This window comes from Zophobas morio, unplaced genomic scaffold (genome assembly GCF_036711695.1).
Source record: "Zophobas morio isolate AGI-343-1 ecotype UQ-CSIRO unplaced genomic scaffold, CSIRO_AGI_Zmor_V1 ptg000002l, whole genome shotgun sequence".
Taxonomy (NCBI): Eukaryota; Metazoa; Arthropoda; class Insecta; order Coleoptera; family Tenebrionidae; genus Zophobas; species Zophobas morio.
The window spans coordinates 6474902-6488486 of record NW_026972107.1 but is presented as its reverse complement, the minus strand read 5'-3'; the positions used below and the strand labels follow the sequence as shown (position 1 = coordinate 6488486).

Genomic DNA, 13585 nt, shown 5'->3' with positions numbered 1-13585 from the left:
CTAGTAGAAAAATTTTTATTTATACACTTAAACAGTATGTTAGTCTTCATCCGACGACGACGCCTCTTCAGCCTCCTCCAACCAATCAGTGAACGGCTTAACCTGTGCATAAAAACGGCTCTTCGCATCTAGAGTTTTCGACCACTCCAAAATGACATCTTCACTGATGTAATCCTTATCATAAAACCACTTTAAAACAAACATAACCCACTTTTCGTTTACGTTTTCATTCGAGATTGCTACATCCTACAAGAACTTATAATTACCCCTAATCACAGTTACGTCGCACTCACCTCTACTGCTTGCAGAGTATCCAACATGGCGTCGTCGTTACGTATGTAGTTCTTCAGGACTGGAGCAAAGTATGACAGCAAACGAACAAACTGAGAGAAATACTGAGGTCCAGTAGAGAGCCTCAACGACATATGCAAAATAGCTTTTATTACGTTGAAATTCACCTAGAAATCGAGTTTTTTAGCGACAGCTCGACGCACCTAGACGAGCTTTTGAACATCAATTACCTCTCTCACTGTTACGTTATACGCATAACGCGACGAATTTATTTCGAGAATCAGGTGCTCGCACCGTAATTCATCTTCAAAACCTCGAGTCAAGCTGTCTATTACTTCAGTAAAGAACACTGGAAGACGAGTTAGCGGAATTGTGCTGGTGGTGGTTACGTTTCGGACTTACGTTTCGTATCATCAGGAACCGGAGACTGCGTGTAGGAGAGTTCTTCGTCCTCGCTGTCTGAAAATGCGTCGTCGTCGGATTCTTCCGGTCGGTTGTCTTCAATGTGGAGTCTGGAGAGTTTTTTCGATAAAATCTTGCCTAAGTCGTCTTCGGTACCAGTGACTTTTAATCTAAAGGCTTTTTTGTCTAGTTTGTCTTTAGGGTCACCTTCAAACAACGAAATTCGTCGAAAAATTAGGGTTGACAAATTCATATACTTACAATTTTCGGGTTCTGTGGCTTGAACAAGAGTATCTTCAATCAGGTGCTCTTTTTCTAAGGTGACACCCTTACCAATAATACTACCAACTGTAATTTTAGTTTTTGATTTAATTTCGCAATTTGGCCCTATTACGCTATGAGTGACAATAACGCCATCATTAATTTTCGTATTAGAGAAAATAAAACTATCCCGAATTTGTACATTTTCACCTATGTGGACATTATCACCTATGACGCTATTAATAATATTTTTATTATCTTTAATGTGAACACCTTTTCCAACAATAACACCATTTTTTAGTATGTTATTTCTAAGAACTGATGGTTGTAGAGGGTAGATCCATTTGTTTTGCAACTCCCGACTGAAAGTAAAAATCAGTGGTGCCCAAAATTTTCGTTTTATTTACCTCACGGCTTGGTACATGCGCCAGTCGGTGACCGCGCCCCCATAATTATTACCCTTAGTAATATGGCAGTACACCGTACTGCCGAGAATTTCCTCATTCATTAACAACCCTTTAACAAAATCGTCTTTTGTTTGAAAATCAAAATTATCAGAAAATAGGGGTAGTACTGAAGGAGAGCAAATAGCTATATGTGTGTCTTTCAAATTATGGTGTAGCGACACGCTGGAATTATCTAGAAATATTTCCTAAACAAACAAAATTGAGAAAAATTGCGTTAAAAAAATCGTCCAACTTACTAAAGGAAATTCTATTTTTCTCTCTCTTGACTGACCCATTTTTCTGTGGAACAAAATCCGATTGCTACTATTTACAGCTACCACGGCTTCTTCATTAGGGTCACGGCCCATCTGCCCAATCCCTGACTCTTGAAAAATAAGCGTCATGGCAGCCCCCTTATCCTTATTGGCAATCTCGCTACAATTACTCATAACTAAATTTACACAACATGACTTCACCACCTACTTATGTTTACGTATAATTGGCAACAATTTTATATTAGAGAGAGTTCCAGGTTCCAACAAGACAAAACTACCCCGTAAAATCCCCTTTCTATCTAAATCTCTGAGACAGTCCCCAAATGAGTGGCAGCTCTCTGACACTATGACGTTCACCTTCATTGTTAAGCTCCATTCAGCCCCGTCTTTAATACCTTGGCTAAAAAAAATCGTGACAGTACTTAAGTAGGTGACACACTTCTACTGACTTAATGTGAGACTTTATGGCTTCTGTATGGGAGCAACAGAACAAGAAAGTCTCCTCGATTCCTCCAAACGACAAGAATTCTAACGTGTAGTCAATCAAAGGCTTGTTAATTAGGGGGAAGAGAGCCTAAAAAGGGTGTGCTAAGATTGCATCATCTTCTATTTTTAACACAAACCAGAGGAATATCGGACGAAATCGGTAAGAATTCGTCGCCAAAAGTGTCCGCCACCACCACGGCTTGGACGATGTCGTCTTTGAGGACTTCTTTCGTTTTTATAGACATTTTTTTTCAAATTTAATTTTGAGGTTAGCTACCACCATATGTCACAGACACTAAACACAACAAGGCGAAAGGTTGGCACCACTGTGACAATAAAAAGTCACTATTTCTCACACAAGAAATACGAAATCGACAAAATTTACACAATAAGTAATAACAGAAGACAAATTATAACAGTTGTATTTGTTCAGAATTAAAAAAGATGTCACAGGGCTCCATGTCAAACTTTTCCCGCGAAATTTAAAATCCGAAAATTTGCAACTTTTTTATTTTTAAATAATTACATTTATGCAGTATTTGTCTCAACAACCACCTGGTGAACCTTTCTGTGGGCCGCCAACTGCCCACTCTGGACGTACCTCTTCCCACAAACCCCACAAACGTAGGGTCTTTCCCCTGTATGGATCCTCATATGGCACTTCAAAGTTCTAGGGTCCCCAAACGCCTTATTACACACTGAGCAAAAATGATTCTTAACACCTAAGTGCGTTCGCTTATGTGCTGCTAAATTACTAGAGGTATGATACCTTTTTGAACATAAATCACAACTGTATGGCTTTTCACCTGAAACAACAACATAAAACCAAAATTACCAAAATTATTCAAATACCTGTATGAGATCTCATATGTATTTGAAGATCAGCGGCCCTTCCAGTGCGTTTACCGCAAACGCTACACTGAAATTTCTTCTCACCAGTGTGGGTTTTAATATGAGTGACTAAGCCACACTTGCTTACAAAGCTTTTAGGGCACATTTCACACTTATAGGGTCTTTCTTGCGTATGAGTTCTCTTATGGATGGTTAAGTAGGAAGAAGTGGCAAATGCGGCTTTACACAAACTACAAGAATACGGTTTCTCGCCAGTGTGGACCCTTTTATGCGCTTTAAGTACAAAAGAGTGCGCAAACTTTTTTCCACAGACGTCGCATTCATGTTTTTTTTCTCCAGTGTGAATTTTATTGTGGGCGAGAAGACCATGAGGGTCTGCAAAACACTTACCACACTTTGTACAAATTAACGGTTTTTCTCCTGTGTGAGTTCTCATGTGAACCTTTAAATTTGACTTAAGTGGTTGACACAATAATAGTTATTACTCACGTTGAGATGCGCTGGTTCATAGAACCTTTTACCACAAGTTACACACAAATGTTTTCTTTCGCCCCCATGTGTGCGCATGTGCTTTCGCAAACTCGTGGTCAAAGTGAACGATTTCTTGCACTTGGGGCACGAAAAGGGGCGATAATTGGCGTGGGAGCGCACGTGCCATTCAAACGCTGTCATCACTGAAAAAAAAAAAATTGTAAGATTTTTATTGAGGGTGAAAGTGAAGACTTACAAGTGAATTCTTTTCCACACACCTTACACTTGAACTGTAATTTTCTCCCATGTTTGATTAAATGGGTTCTGAGGGCACTTTCAAGCTTAAAAGTCCGATCACACATGTCACATTTCAGTGGACCTATATCTGTCTCCTCTTCTTTGACATCACTCTGTACGTTATTACTTATCTCACTAACTGGAACGGGCGGCTCTGGATTACCCTCATTCGTAAGAGTAATCACTTTACTGTTTTGGCACTGTAATGAATCAGTAGACTCATTTTTTAATTCGATAAATGTAGAAATACTGTCTCCTAACACCGTCACAGTCTTGTACTCTTCGTAAATCTCTGGCGGTGGACACAAGATTCGGCGTAGCTGCGCCTCAGACTTTTGGCACTGCTCTTTAAACGTAACAAACAAATTTAACGTGAAAATGCAGTCGTTGCAGATAACACTCGGCAAACCGTCGTCTTTTCTAACCTACAATGTAAAATTTAGCGTTACAAAGCGACTCCCGGGGCTATTTACGTTGATTTCTGCTAAATTTAAAAGTATAATGTCAAGCGAATTTTCAAACAGCGAACACAAATCTTCGCTGTTTTTTTCGGTTAAACAGGTGCGACACACCCGACTGAGTTCTGTTATGAACTTAATGGGGGCTGCTTCTGACATGTTTGCAGCCGTGAGCCCCCTAGTTGGGTTGTTTATGTTTGATAACTGTCAATCAGGTGTCAGATGAAATGTTACTTTGACAGTTGGCGGACGATTGCAGCATAAAGATAGGTTTACACGCGTACGTACGACTTAAATAAAATTTTGTAAGGTAAGAACACCTTACCGCGATATTTGACCATAATTGGCCATAAGAAAACCTTAAGAGGTAAATTTCCTTAAGGTTTGAATACCGGTTTCATAAGCGAACCGATTTATAGCTTATGTCATATGTGAATAAGGCGTATTGTAGAAAAAGTAGCGTAACGCAGCGTAAAAGTTATACAATTAGTGTGTATTGTGCGTTGCCTCATATTCATTTTCATCATTATACCAGATTATAATTACTAAAAAATTAAGTAATTATGTAACAAACTCAACCAAAAATTAAATTATAGGTTTATAAATAATGTAGTCAAACTTTTCTGACGAAATTACGTGTTAAGCACGCTGAATATTAAACAAAAGCCTTACGTAGATGACGAACATGCAGCCTTTATTAATAGACATTTGTTAGAGACTTTGCGTGATTAAAGTAATTTCATACTAATTTATAATTATGTTAATCTTCCTCCAGGTACGTTTATTTCGATACTCTGTTTACATGTTTTTATTATTTTTTGCAACATAATATACAGTGTGTTTCGTTTCAAGCAATGATACCAACAATTTTTCAGCGCTGTAGATGCTTTATTCAAATTTAACATTGCAGCTATTTTAGTGAGGTGCAGTGTTTCATTTCACTTGCATTGAGATTTGTTCTTGCATCAAGGTTGTTAGTTTTTACCAAGAGTCGGTTAACATTTAACGGCACATTTCCTTTGAGATTGATGTTCAGACAATTCAAATCTAGTAACAATGTAAAGGAAGTGTTACAAAGTCAATTTCATCGCTCCATTGAGAATGACAAAGATAAACACAATACAATTTTCACCTTAGCTACTTTCACACAAGGTAAATCACAGAGACATAAACACTACAACTCCTTCACAAATTACAGAAAACAAATTATCCGAAGCTTATTAAGTATACCAGTCGCTGACGTACCTAAAACCTGTTAATTTGTTACTCGACATCGATTTTCTTATGGAGCAACAAACTGTAGCAACATGAGAAGCTAAATTTTGTAAGCTGGACTTTACATCGAGTTAGTAATAAACGTTTTATTGATAGTGATAATTGATTACATATATACAATATTGGAAATTTTCTAGTTACGCCACTGGCAGAAAGCGGAATTTCAGCGATCTAAAATTTTGCGAAACTAAATTTAAACCCGAAACTCGTAATGTCCCCTGTGTTCCATCACAGTGACACACGTGTTCTGGAAAAAACTACAATGAAACGAATAAACCAGTTTTGGTACCTAAATACATCACCAATATTTAAAATATTTAAATAACTACATAATTATGCAAATTTAATTGACATTGCACCATCTACAACGAGATTTATGTCTAGTATAAAGACTAATTCTCAAGTTTAAAATGCAATTTTTTGCGGTTTGTATTTTTGCCTAATTAAAATGACAATGAAGTTTTATAAGAACGTTACTTATTTTTAATTTTACGGTTCGTTAATTCGCTTTGTTCTGAGAAAACTATATATATCTTATGTATTCCAGATTAATAATGAGTTAGTAATGTTTTGATTCACTCTTATTGGAAGATAAGGTTTGTACCTACAATTCGACAAAAAACGGGTTTTCCGTGGTGGTTATTAGAACAGGAACGGTAGTAAAATGCCACTGATAAAACCTACCTGTGACTCACATAAAGAGTTTAAAATAAATATTTACAGATTATAACTTAAGCCGACGAAGATGAGGTTAGTAGCGGTAAAGGAAGGAAATCCGCACGCGTAAAAACGTTTTGATATCCATTTTTTTGGGGTTTGAGCGACCACGGTCCGGAAGATAAATAAAAATTAGATAAAAGTAGAGCTTTTACTTAAATAAAAAGATGTTAATTGTTTAAATATGAATAACATAAGTCGTTGTTCTAAAATCATTTTGAAAACAGTGTAGGAATTTTTCTAATTAGTTTGCATTGGATTATTAATTCCGACATTGAAATTTAAATAAGTGCTTCGAAATGTTAAAATACTTAATTAAAGCATTACTATAATAATGGAGAGATTTATACATGTATATCATTTTAAAGTGATTTATTACATGGTATCTATGGTTATTTTATCTTATAAAATTAAGCCTCGGAATTTAAATTTTAGTTTTATTTTTTTTTAACGAAAAAAAAAATGAGCACATTTATGCTATGAATATTAAGCCGGTTGAACTTGTTTCGATTTTCTTTCCACTTGTTCGTCTGAAGAAACCGAAGACATGTATTTTTAACACCAATTATCGTACAAAAATGGATTTGAATTTGAAATTTGACAAGTTTTTTGAGAAATTAATTAACAGATTTGTAAAACAATAACACCTTTTAATTAACACCACATTAATTAAAATTAATTGATTCATCTCCGTCACAAAGTGGATGACGTCAGCTTCAAAACAATTACATATATATCTTTAAAGAAAGGTATCATCACTTCGTATAAATCATCTCATATTTTTTACCATATTATCTAGGAGTTGAACTTGACACAAGATAGTGTATATGATAATGAAATTTTATAAAGAAACTAGTTATTTAAATGTGTAAAAACTGCATTTCATTTGTCCGTTTAACATTTTATTGAACTTTTAATTTAGAAAAAAAAATGTTTACTTATGTTAATGAATGCCTTATTGATTTTATGATCTTGTATATACAATTCTAAGTCAATGAATATTAATACATATAAATATGAAAATATATCGCTGAGAAAATTCTAACAAAAGCCGGGGTTTAGTATACTATACTGATTCTCAAGTACTTGGTTTTTCTGAGTAATAGTTTCCATGATAACTACACTTTTTCTTTAAATAATTACCATATTTAAAAATTCACCGTTCCTCCATTTTTCATTTGTAATTTTAATGACCGTAAACATAAATCGTGTGTTGGAAACCAGTGATAATCTGTATTCAGAGTACTTTGATGTATAGCATTACCCTAAAAGTTGTTAGCTTGGTTTGTGTCAACCGTCTACATGTACATATAATCGGGTCGTATAATATCATCATTATAATATTACGCAACTTTTTAAAATTTATTTCAAACGTGTTTCTGAATTTGTATTCACCGCTTACGTGCTAAATGAATGACTTTACTGTGTTTTAATACTTTTATCCTTTATTTTCTTGCATATTTTGTTGAGTGCACCACATAAAGAATGCAAAACTCTCATTCTTACTTTCTTGGAATTTACCATAATCGTGCAGCACATTAGTGACTCAAGGGATTACCGTGAATCTAAATATCTAAATCTAAATTCCAGATTTGGAAGTACATGGACAGAATCAACAGATTTCTTCTTTTTAATAACTGTTTTTTTTTTTTCAGAAATAAACGGACCACTTTTTTGGCGGACTTTGGTTGTCATAATTAAAACCGCTTTGGCGTATGCTGAATTTAATGAATTTTAATGTGTTGAGGTGTCGCCGAATGTTAAATAAAATTATTAAAATTTTGTTCAAAATGGTGCTTTCAGTGTAGTGATTACACAAAATATTAAAAGAAAATAAAAGAAAATGTCGAATTTAAAATTTCGTGTAAAATAATTGCTGCGCTCGGACTTGATATGTATACATATGAATAAAACGTAACTGGTTTAATTTTAAATTTAAATTAATAATTGTTCACTGAAATAAAACAATTTCAAATATTGTAATTCTTGACCTTTCGTTACAAATATGTGATTTTAGAAAAAATTACCTCGCAGATAATTTTAAAATCGATTTTTCTCTGTAACTCCGGCTTGCAGCTCCCGCAGGTCCGGGCTTTCAAGGATAAATCTCCGGAAGCTAATAAATAATAATAACGCCTTAGGCACTTAACCAATGAAGTGCCGAACTGAATATTTATCGAGAGGAAAAGATCGTTCGTCGATAACAAAAAACCCAAACCTTTCCGTCAAACCAAAATCGCCAAAGTGGACTAAAACGTGACCGACATCTGCAAGGCGAGTCACCACCTGTCATTGATGATCACATTCAAAACACTAATTACCATAAATTACATAATGCATCAGTACGCACCTGAAAAGTGGCAAACTACGCGAATTTCTCTTACGAAAGAGGCGAGATTGACGTCAGTCGAAGAAATTTCTCCCCAGATCCATCCCGAAAAATGGAAAAATCCCGTTTCTCGTGCGGGAAATCACCGCTTCCTTCCTCTCTTCCGAGAAACGCGTACCCAATGCGAAGAAAAGCCGCAAACGCGTTTACGGTAAGCTGATTTTCCACTCGCTGGCGATTCCAATGACGTAGATCGCGGAGAGTGATTGTGATTTTGAAACGAACCCCACTCCGCTCCCGAGAAGTATAAAACAAATTTTCCGCAAGATTAAGCATTTAAACACATTTCGAAAGCCGGGCACTCCAGAGGTACCCCTGTTGCTGAAACGATAACAAAGTGAAGATGTTTTATCAGTTCGTGGTGTTGTTGGTTCTTGGTGCTGTCGCCGCACAGAAGAAGCCCAACATCATCGTAATCGTTGCAGACGACATGGTAAGCTAACTTTGATAATTTTTGTGTTGAAGCGGTCACGCGGCAGCTATTTGGAAAAAAACTGGCAGCGGTCATTTATGACTGCATCCGTCTGAGAGAACGGAGGCGAAAGGTCAAACAAAAAATCGAAGTCTCAATTAGAAAGAAAGTCCAGGGTTGGACCCTCCCTTTTCTTCTCTTTGTTAGTCACTGCGAAACAATCGGGTTTTTCTTATTTAGACATTCCTTCTTCAATGAAACTGGTTCATTCTTCACCTTGAAAGTGCGCTCATGCTCAAGTGACATTCAGGATTTACATAATTGAGACACTTCCAATTAAAAGTCAACGAACCGCCGGTACTGTATGAATTCGGCTGCACTTGGACCCATTTCAGGGTCGGCGCAGGACCACTGCAAACTCTAAATCCTAAATCAAACCCCAAGGTTTCCCAACACGAATCTTATTGTTCTTAATTGGTTTCTCCTTCCAGGGGTTCAACGATGTAGGTTTTCACGGTAGCAACGAGATCCCCACCCCCAACATAGACGCGTTGGCCTACAACGGGGTGATCATGAACAGCCACTACACCCAGGCCCTTTGCACACCCTCCAGATCGGCGTTCCTCACCGGGAAGTACCCCATCCACCTTGGTAAGTACCAATCAAGTTTAAGGTGAAGACCGAGTTTCTTCAATATCAAGGTTTGCGGAACCGTCGGGGTTAATTATGTTACATAATTAGAATTTCACACAAAGGCACCGCGAAATTTGATCACAATTGCGGCAAAAAATGCCCTTGAATGTGCACATTTCGAGTAATTAAATGCTTTATCATTTTCGTTTAATATTGTCGTGGTCAACCGAAAAGTCTTTGTGTGGGGCTTATGTAACCGACTTTGTTAATTGTTACACGGGCCATCTATTAATATTTGGGAAAAAACAGGAAATTGAAGCAGAACCAAGGTTGCGGTTGGAACTATTCCACTCTTCCGAAGTGATTACTAAGTTTTTGCTTAAGAGGTTTCCACGGTTGTTAGAGAAAATCATTAACGAAAATTGAGAATAATAGCGAAAGTATTTTTGTGTCAATCTTAAGAGCTGTAATTTTCAAATGAGCTGCATTAAGAGTTGTGACGTCATGGCCTACATTCGGCGCAAGCTGTGTTTACACAGCACGTAAAAATGCACCTCAGCAACAAGTATGAGTTGAGTTTCAATTACTACAGAATTTTAATTTAAAATGAGCAAAAATTAAAAGATAATAAATAGTAGTCTATAATAATAGCACATTTGTGGTGTACGCTATTACTGGAATAGCCACAGCGGAAATATTTTATCCCGATGGTGATTTAATTAAGAATATTCACAGAAATTCAAATCGTGGGGATTTATATTGGTTACTTTATTTATGTTCTTAGTCAACTTTGACTTGGAGCTAGTTTTAGCTAAATAATAATATCCCCTAAAACGTCAAGTCAGTGTGACAATACATGTCCATTTACAGTTTTAATCTTATTTAATTCCTAAAATATTCCAAATTAAGTGGTTTCGAAATTTTATTTGTTTGTTCTTGAGGAAAAGTAAAAAATCTGTTTCTTGATTCATAATAGTAAATTATTCTATTTTTAAACGCAATAAAATAATTCCTTAGCATATTGTTAATGAATTTTTTTGTATGCAAGTTGGCTGTGATTTTTCGCTCCATTCTGATGATGGACACGATTAATTAGTCACAAATCATTAACCATGTCAAATTTATGCGGCGCGACTCTACAAAGTGTCTAAATTATTGGCTTAAAATATACATTAACATACTTTTCAAGGTAGTTGTGGATTGTTTTTTATTAAAGGTGTACCAATACTGTAATTTATAAGAAGTTTTTATTCGACTGAATTATTTCGTTAATTGCAATGTTTTACGACATATTTACTAAATAGTTCTGCATATAAAGAGTTGGTACGCTTTTTTTTTACAACTGTAGGTTTTGCATTGTCACAAAACGTTTCATATATGACCCGCAGGTCAAGAGAATTGCGGTACTTTTTAATGCACCAATAGATAAACACACAAGTACGTCAGCTAGTGACTTTCTATTACATTTTTAACGACCAACGAGTAGATGAACTTACGTCGTATCCAACTGGGGCATGACGTCAAGAGTTATTTAATGAATTATGGCCATTACGTTTTTTGGTTAGCTAAACCCCATCAAGCGGCTCTAATTTTCCGCTTTTCTAGGAATGCAACATCTGGTCATTCTCGAACCCGAGCCGTGGGGATTACCACTAAACGAGACTCTTTTACCGCAACATCTGAAGAGAAACGGCTATGTGACACACGCTATAGGCAAATGGCATCTCGGTTTCTTCAAAAAAGAGTACACCCCGACCTACAGAGGGTTCGACAGCCATTTCGGCTACTGGCAAGGCCTACAAGACTACTATAAACACACAGTGCGAGCCACGGTAAGTGAATAACCACGTAAAAAATGAGTGGCATGGGTTTTTTTTACTACCTTAACCCCGTCTGCGGTTGCTGATGGATCAGGACCGGTTCCACGGGATTTCCCTCCTCTTTCTTGACGTACTTCCCAGCTCATCAACTTTCTTTCTTTCTTTTAGTACACACCGGAATACGGGTACGACATGCGGCGTAACATGACGGTAGATTGGAGTGCCCAAGGCAAATACTCGACCACGCTCTTCACCGAAGAAGCTGTGCGTCTGATTCGCGAACACAATACTGAGAACCCTATGTTCATGTACCTGGCGCATTTGGCACCTCATTCCGGGAACGACGAAGACCCGCTTCAGGCTCCGGATGAAGAGATTGCGAAGTTTGGGTACATCGCGGACCCGGAAAGGAGGATTTATGCTGCTATGGTTTCTATGTTGGATAGGAGCGTGGGGAGCGTGATTGCGGCCCTTCGCGACAAACACATGCTGGAGAATTCGATTATTCTTTTCATGAATGATAATGGGGCCAAACCTGACGGGATACATGCTAATCATGGGTCGAACTATCCTCTGAGAGGGGTAAAAGTTGTCACTGTCTTGTAATCAACTTGTCTAAATTGTTATCTTATTACAGAACAAGAACTCTCCCTGGGAAGGTGCAATGAGAGGAGTCACCGCTATTTGGAGCCCGCTTATCAAGAAACCCCAAAGAGTGTCCAACTCTCTGATGCACATTTCCGACTGGATCCCGACTTTCTTCACAGCTGCCGGACTCAACAAATCCGAATTGCCACCAATGGACGGCATCGACATGTGGGAGTCCATTTCAGAAGGAGCAGAAAGCCCGAGAATCGAACTTCTTCACAACATCGACGACATTGATAGTTACGCTGCGATTCGTAGAGGCCAGTGGAAGTACCTCTATGGCTCCACCACCGGTGGCAAAGGAGACGCTTGGTACGGCTCAAATGGCCGCAACAAAGAGTATACCTACGACGAAAAAGCAGTATTAACCTCCCAAGTCGGCTCCACCCTTGCCGGATTCACCACCTACCAACAAATCCAAGAAAAAACCTCCAAGAAACTCAGCGACAACTCCTTCACGCGAAAACTCCTCGACGACGAGATCATCAGAAGCCTGCGCCACTCCGCCGAAGTCAAATGCCCCAAAGTCAACTTCGACGACCTCAACGAAAACAAGAGGTGCAACCCCTTGGAGTCCCCGTGCTTGTTCAACCTCCACGAGGACCCCTGCGAGCAAATCAATCTCGCCAGCGAGAGACCCATGATTGTGCTGAACATGGAGCGAGCTCTGGACAGATTGAGGAAGACTGCTTTGCCCATCAGAAACATCCCGAGGGACCCCAACGCCGACCCGGCTAAGTGGAATAACACGTGGACGAACTGGCAAGACTACGAAGTTGTGAAGAAGGAGAAGATTACGCACAACACGCTGTCGCCGCTGGCCATCGGGCTGATTTCAGCTGCGTGTCTTGCTTTCGTCGTTGTTATTATTATTTTGGTGACGCTGTCGGTGAAGACTTCTGCGATGAAGAAGAAGGCGAACACCGCGTTCTTTGATGAGTCGCTGGAGCAGTGCACGACGCATATAAACGGGAAGTCGCAGCATTTTGAGGATAGGGAGTTGCAAGTTAGAGACAGTATTAGAAATGCTTTTAGGACGGTGGAGTAAGCGACAGACCGGCTTTTGTAATGAAAGTCTGGTTTTGTTGATGTGATGTAAGCCAGTTTCGGTTGTTTCTTATAGAAATCTCTTCAAACTGCCTCTAGGAGTAAGCTGTTGTACATATTTATTTAATTTAATTGTAATATAGTGATTTTTAATTTAATAAAAATGTTTTTATGAAAGGTTGTTGTTTGAATGTTGTTGTTAAGATAGGCAACCAATAATACGCACCGATCGGTAATCAATTAATCAATCATGCTTGGTGAACTTGAGAGAAAAAAAATCGGTCGAAGGTTATTTCGACAGAACTTCCGTCGCCCTTAAAGCACAGTTCAACACAGCCCGTTTTTTTGAAAAATTATACAACCTACCTTGGTACAACCAAAAATGAGAGGATGTCATCAAATTCT

General features: G+C 37.9%; 3 protein-coding genes across 4 annotated transcripts; 1 reads left to right on the top strand and 2 right to left on the bottom strand.

The window, feature by feature from the left end:
- Position 1: 1 nt before the first annotated feature.
- Positions 2-2476, bottom strand: LOC135126018 (translation initiation factor eIF2B subunit epsilon). Of its 2 annotated transcripts, XM_064051808.1 has the most exons (10): positions 2299-2476; positions 2125-2249; positions 1884-2075; positions 1658-1835; positions 1362-1606; positions 955-1316; positions 694-900; positions 522-640; positions 294-458; positions 2-246 (listed from the first exon to the last, which is right to left on the bottom strand). In XM_064051808.1, exons 1-10 carry the CDS (start codon positions 2404-2406, stop codon positions 40-42), a joined length of 1908 nt encoding a protein of 635 aa, XP_063907878.1. In that variant the 5' UTR covers positions 2407-2476; the 3' UTR covers positions 2-39. The 2 variants fall into 2 exon arrangements, with proteins under 2 accessions (XP_063907878.1, XP_063907886.1); XM_064051816.1 differs by lacking the exon at positions 522-640 and having other exon boundaries at positions 156-246.
- Positions 2477-2655: 179 nt separating this feature from the next.
- Positions 2656-4524, bottom strand: LOC135140320 (zinc finger protein 501-like). Its single transcript, XM_064070849.1, has 5 exons — positions 4255-4524; positions 3741-4206; positions 3503-3687; positions 3014-3455; positions 2656-2967 (listed from the first exon to the last, which is right to left on the bottom strand). The coding sequence occupies exons 1-5, from the start codon at positions 4396-4398 to the stop codon at positions 2690-2692; spliced, it is 1515 nt and encodes a 504-aa protein (XP_063926919.1). The 5' UTR covers positions 4399-4524; the 3' UTR covers positions 2656-2689.
- Positions 4525-8883: 4359 nt separating this feature from the next.
- Positions 8884-13357, top strand: LOC135126006 (arylsulfatase B-like). Its single transcript, XM_064051797.1, has 5 exons — positions 8884-9053; positions 9524-9683; positions 11271-11497; positions 11654-12067; positions 12123-13357. Exons 1-5 carry the CDS (start codon positions 8964-8966, stop codon positions 13179-13181), a joined length of 1950 nt encoding a protein of 649 aa, XP_063907867.1. The 5' UTR covers positions 8884-8963; the 3' UTR covers positions 13182-13357.
- The last annotated feature ends 228 nt before the right edge of the window (positions 13358-13585 follow it).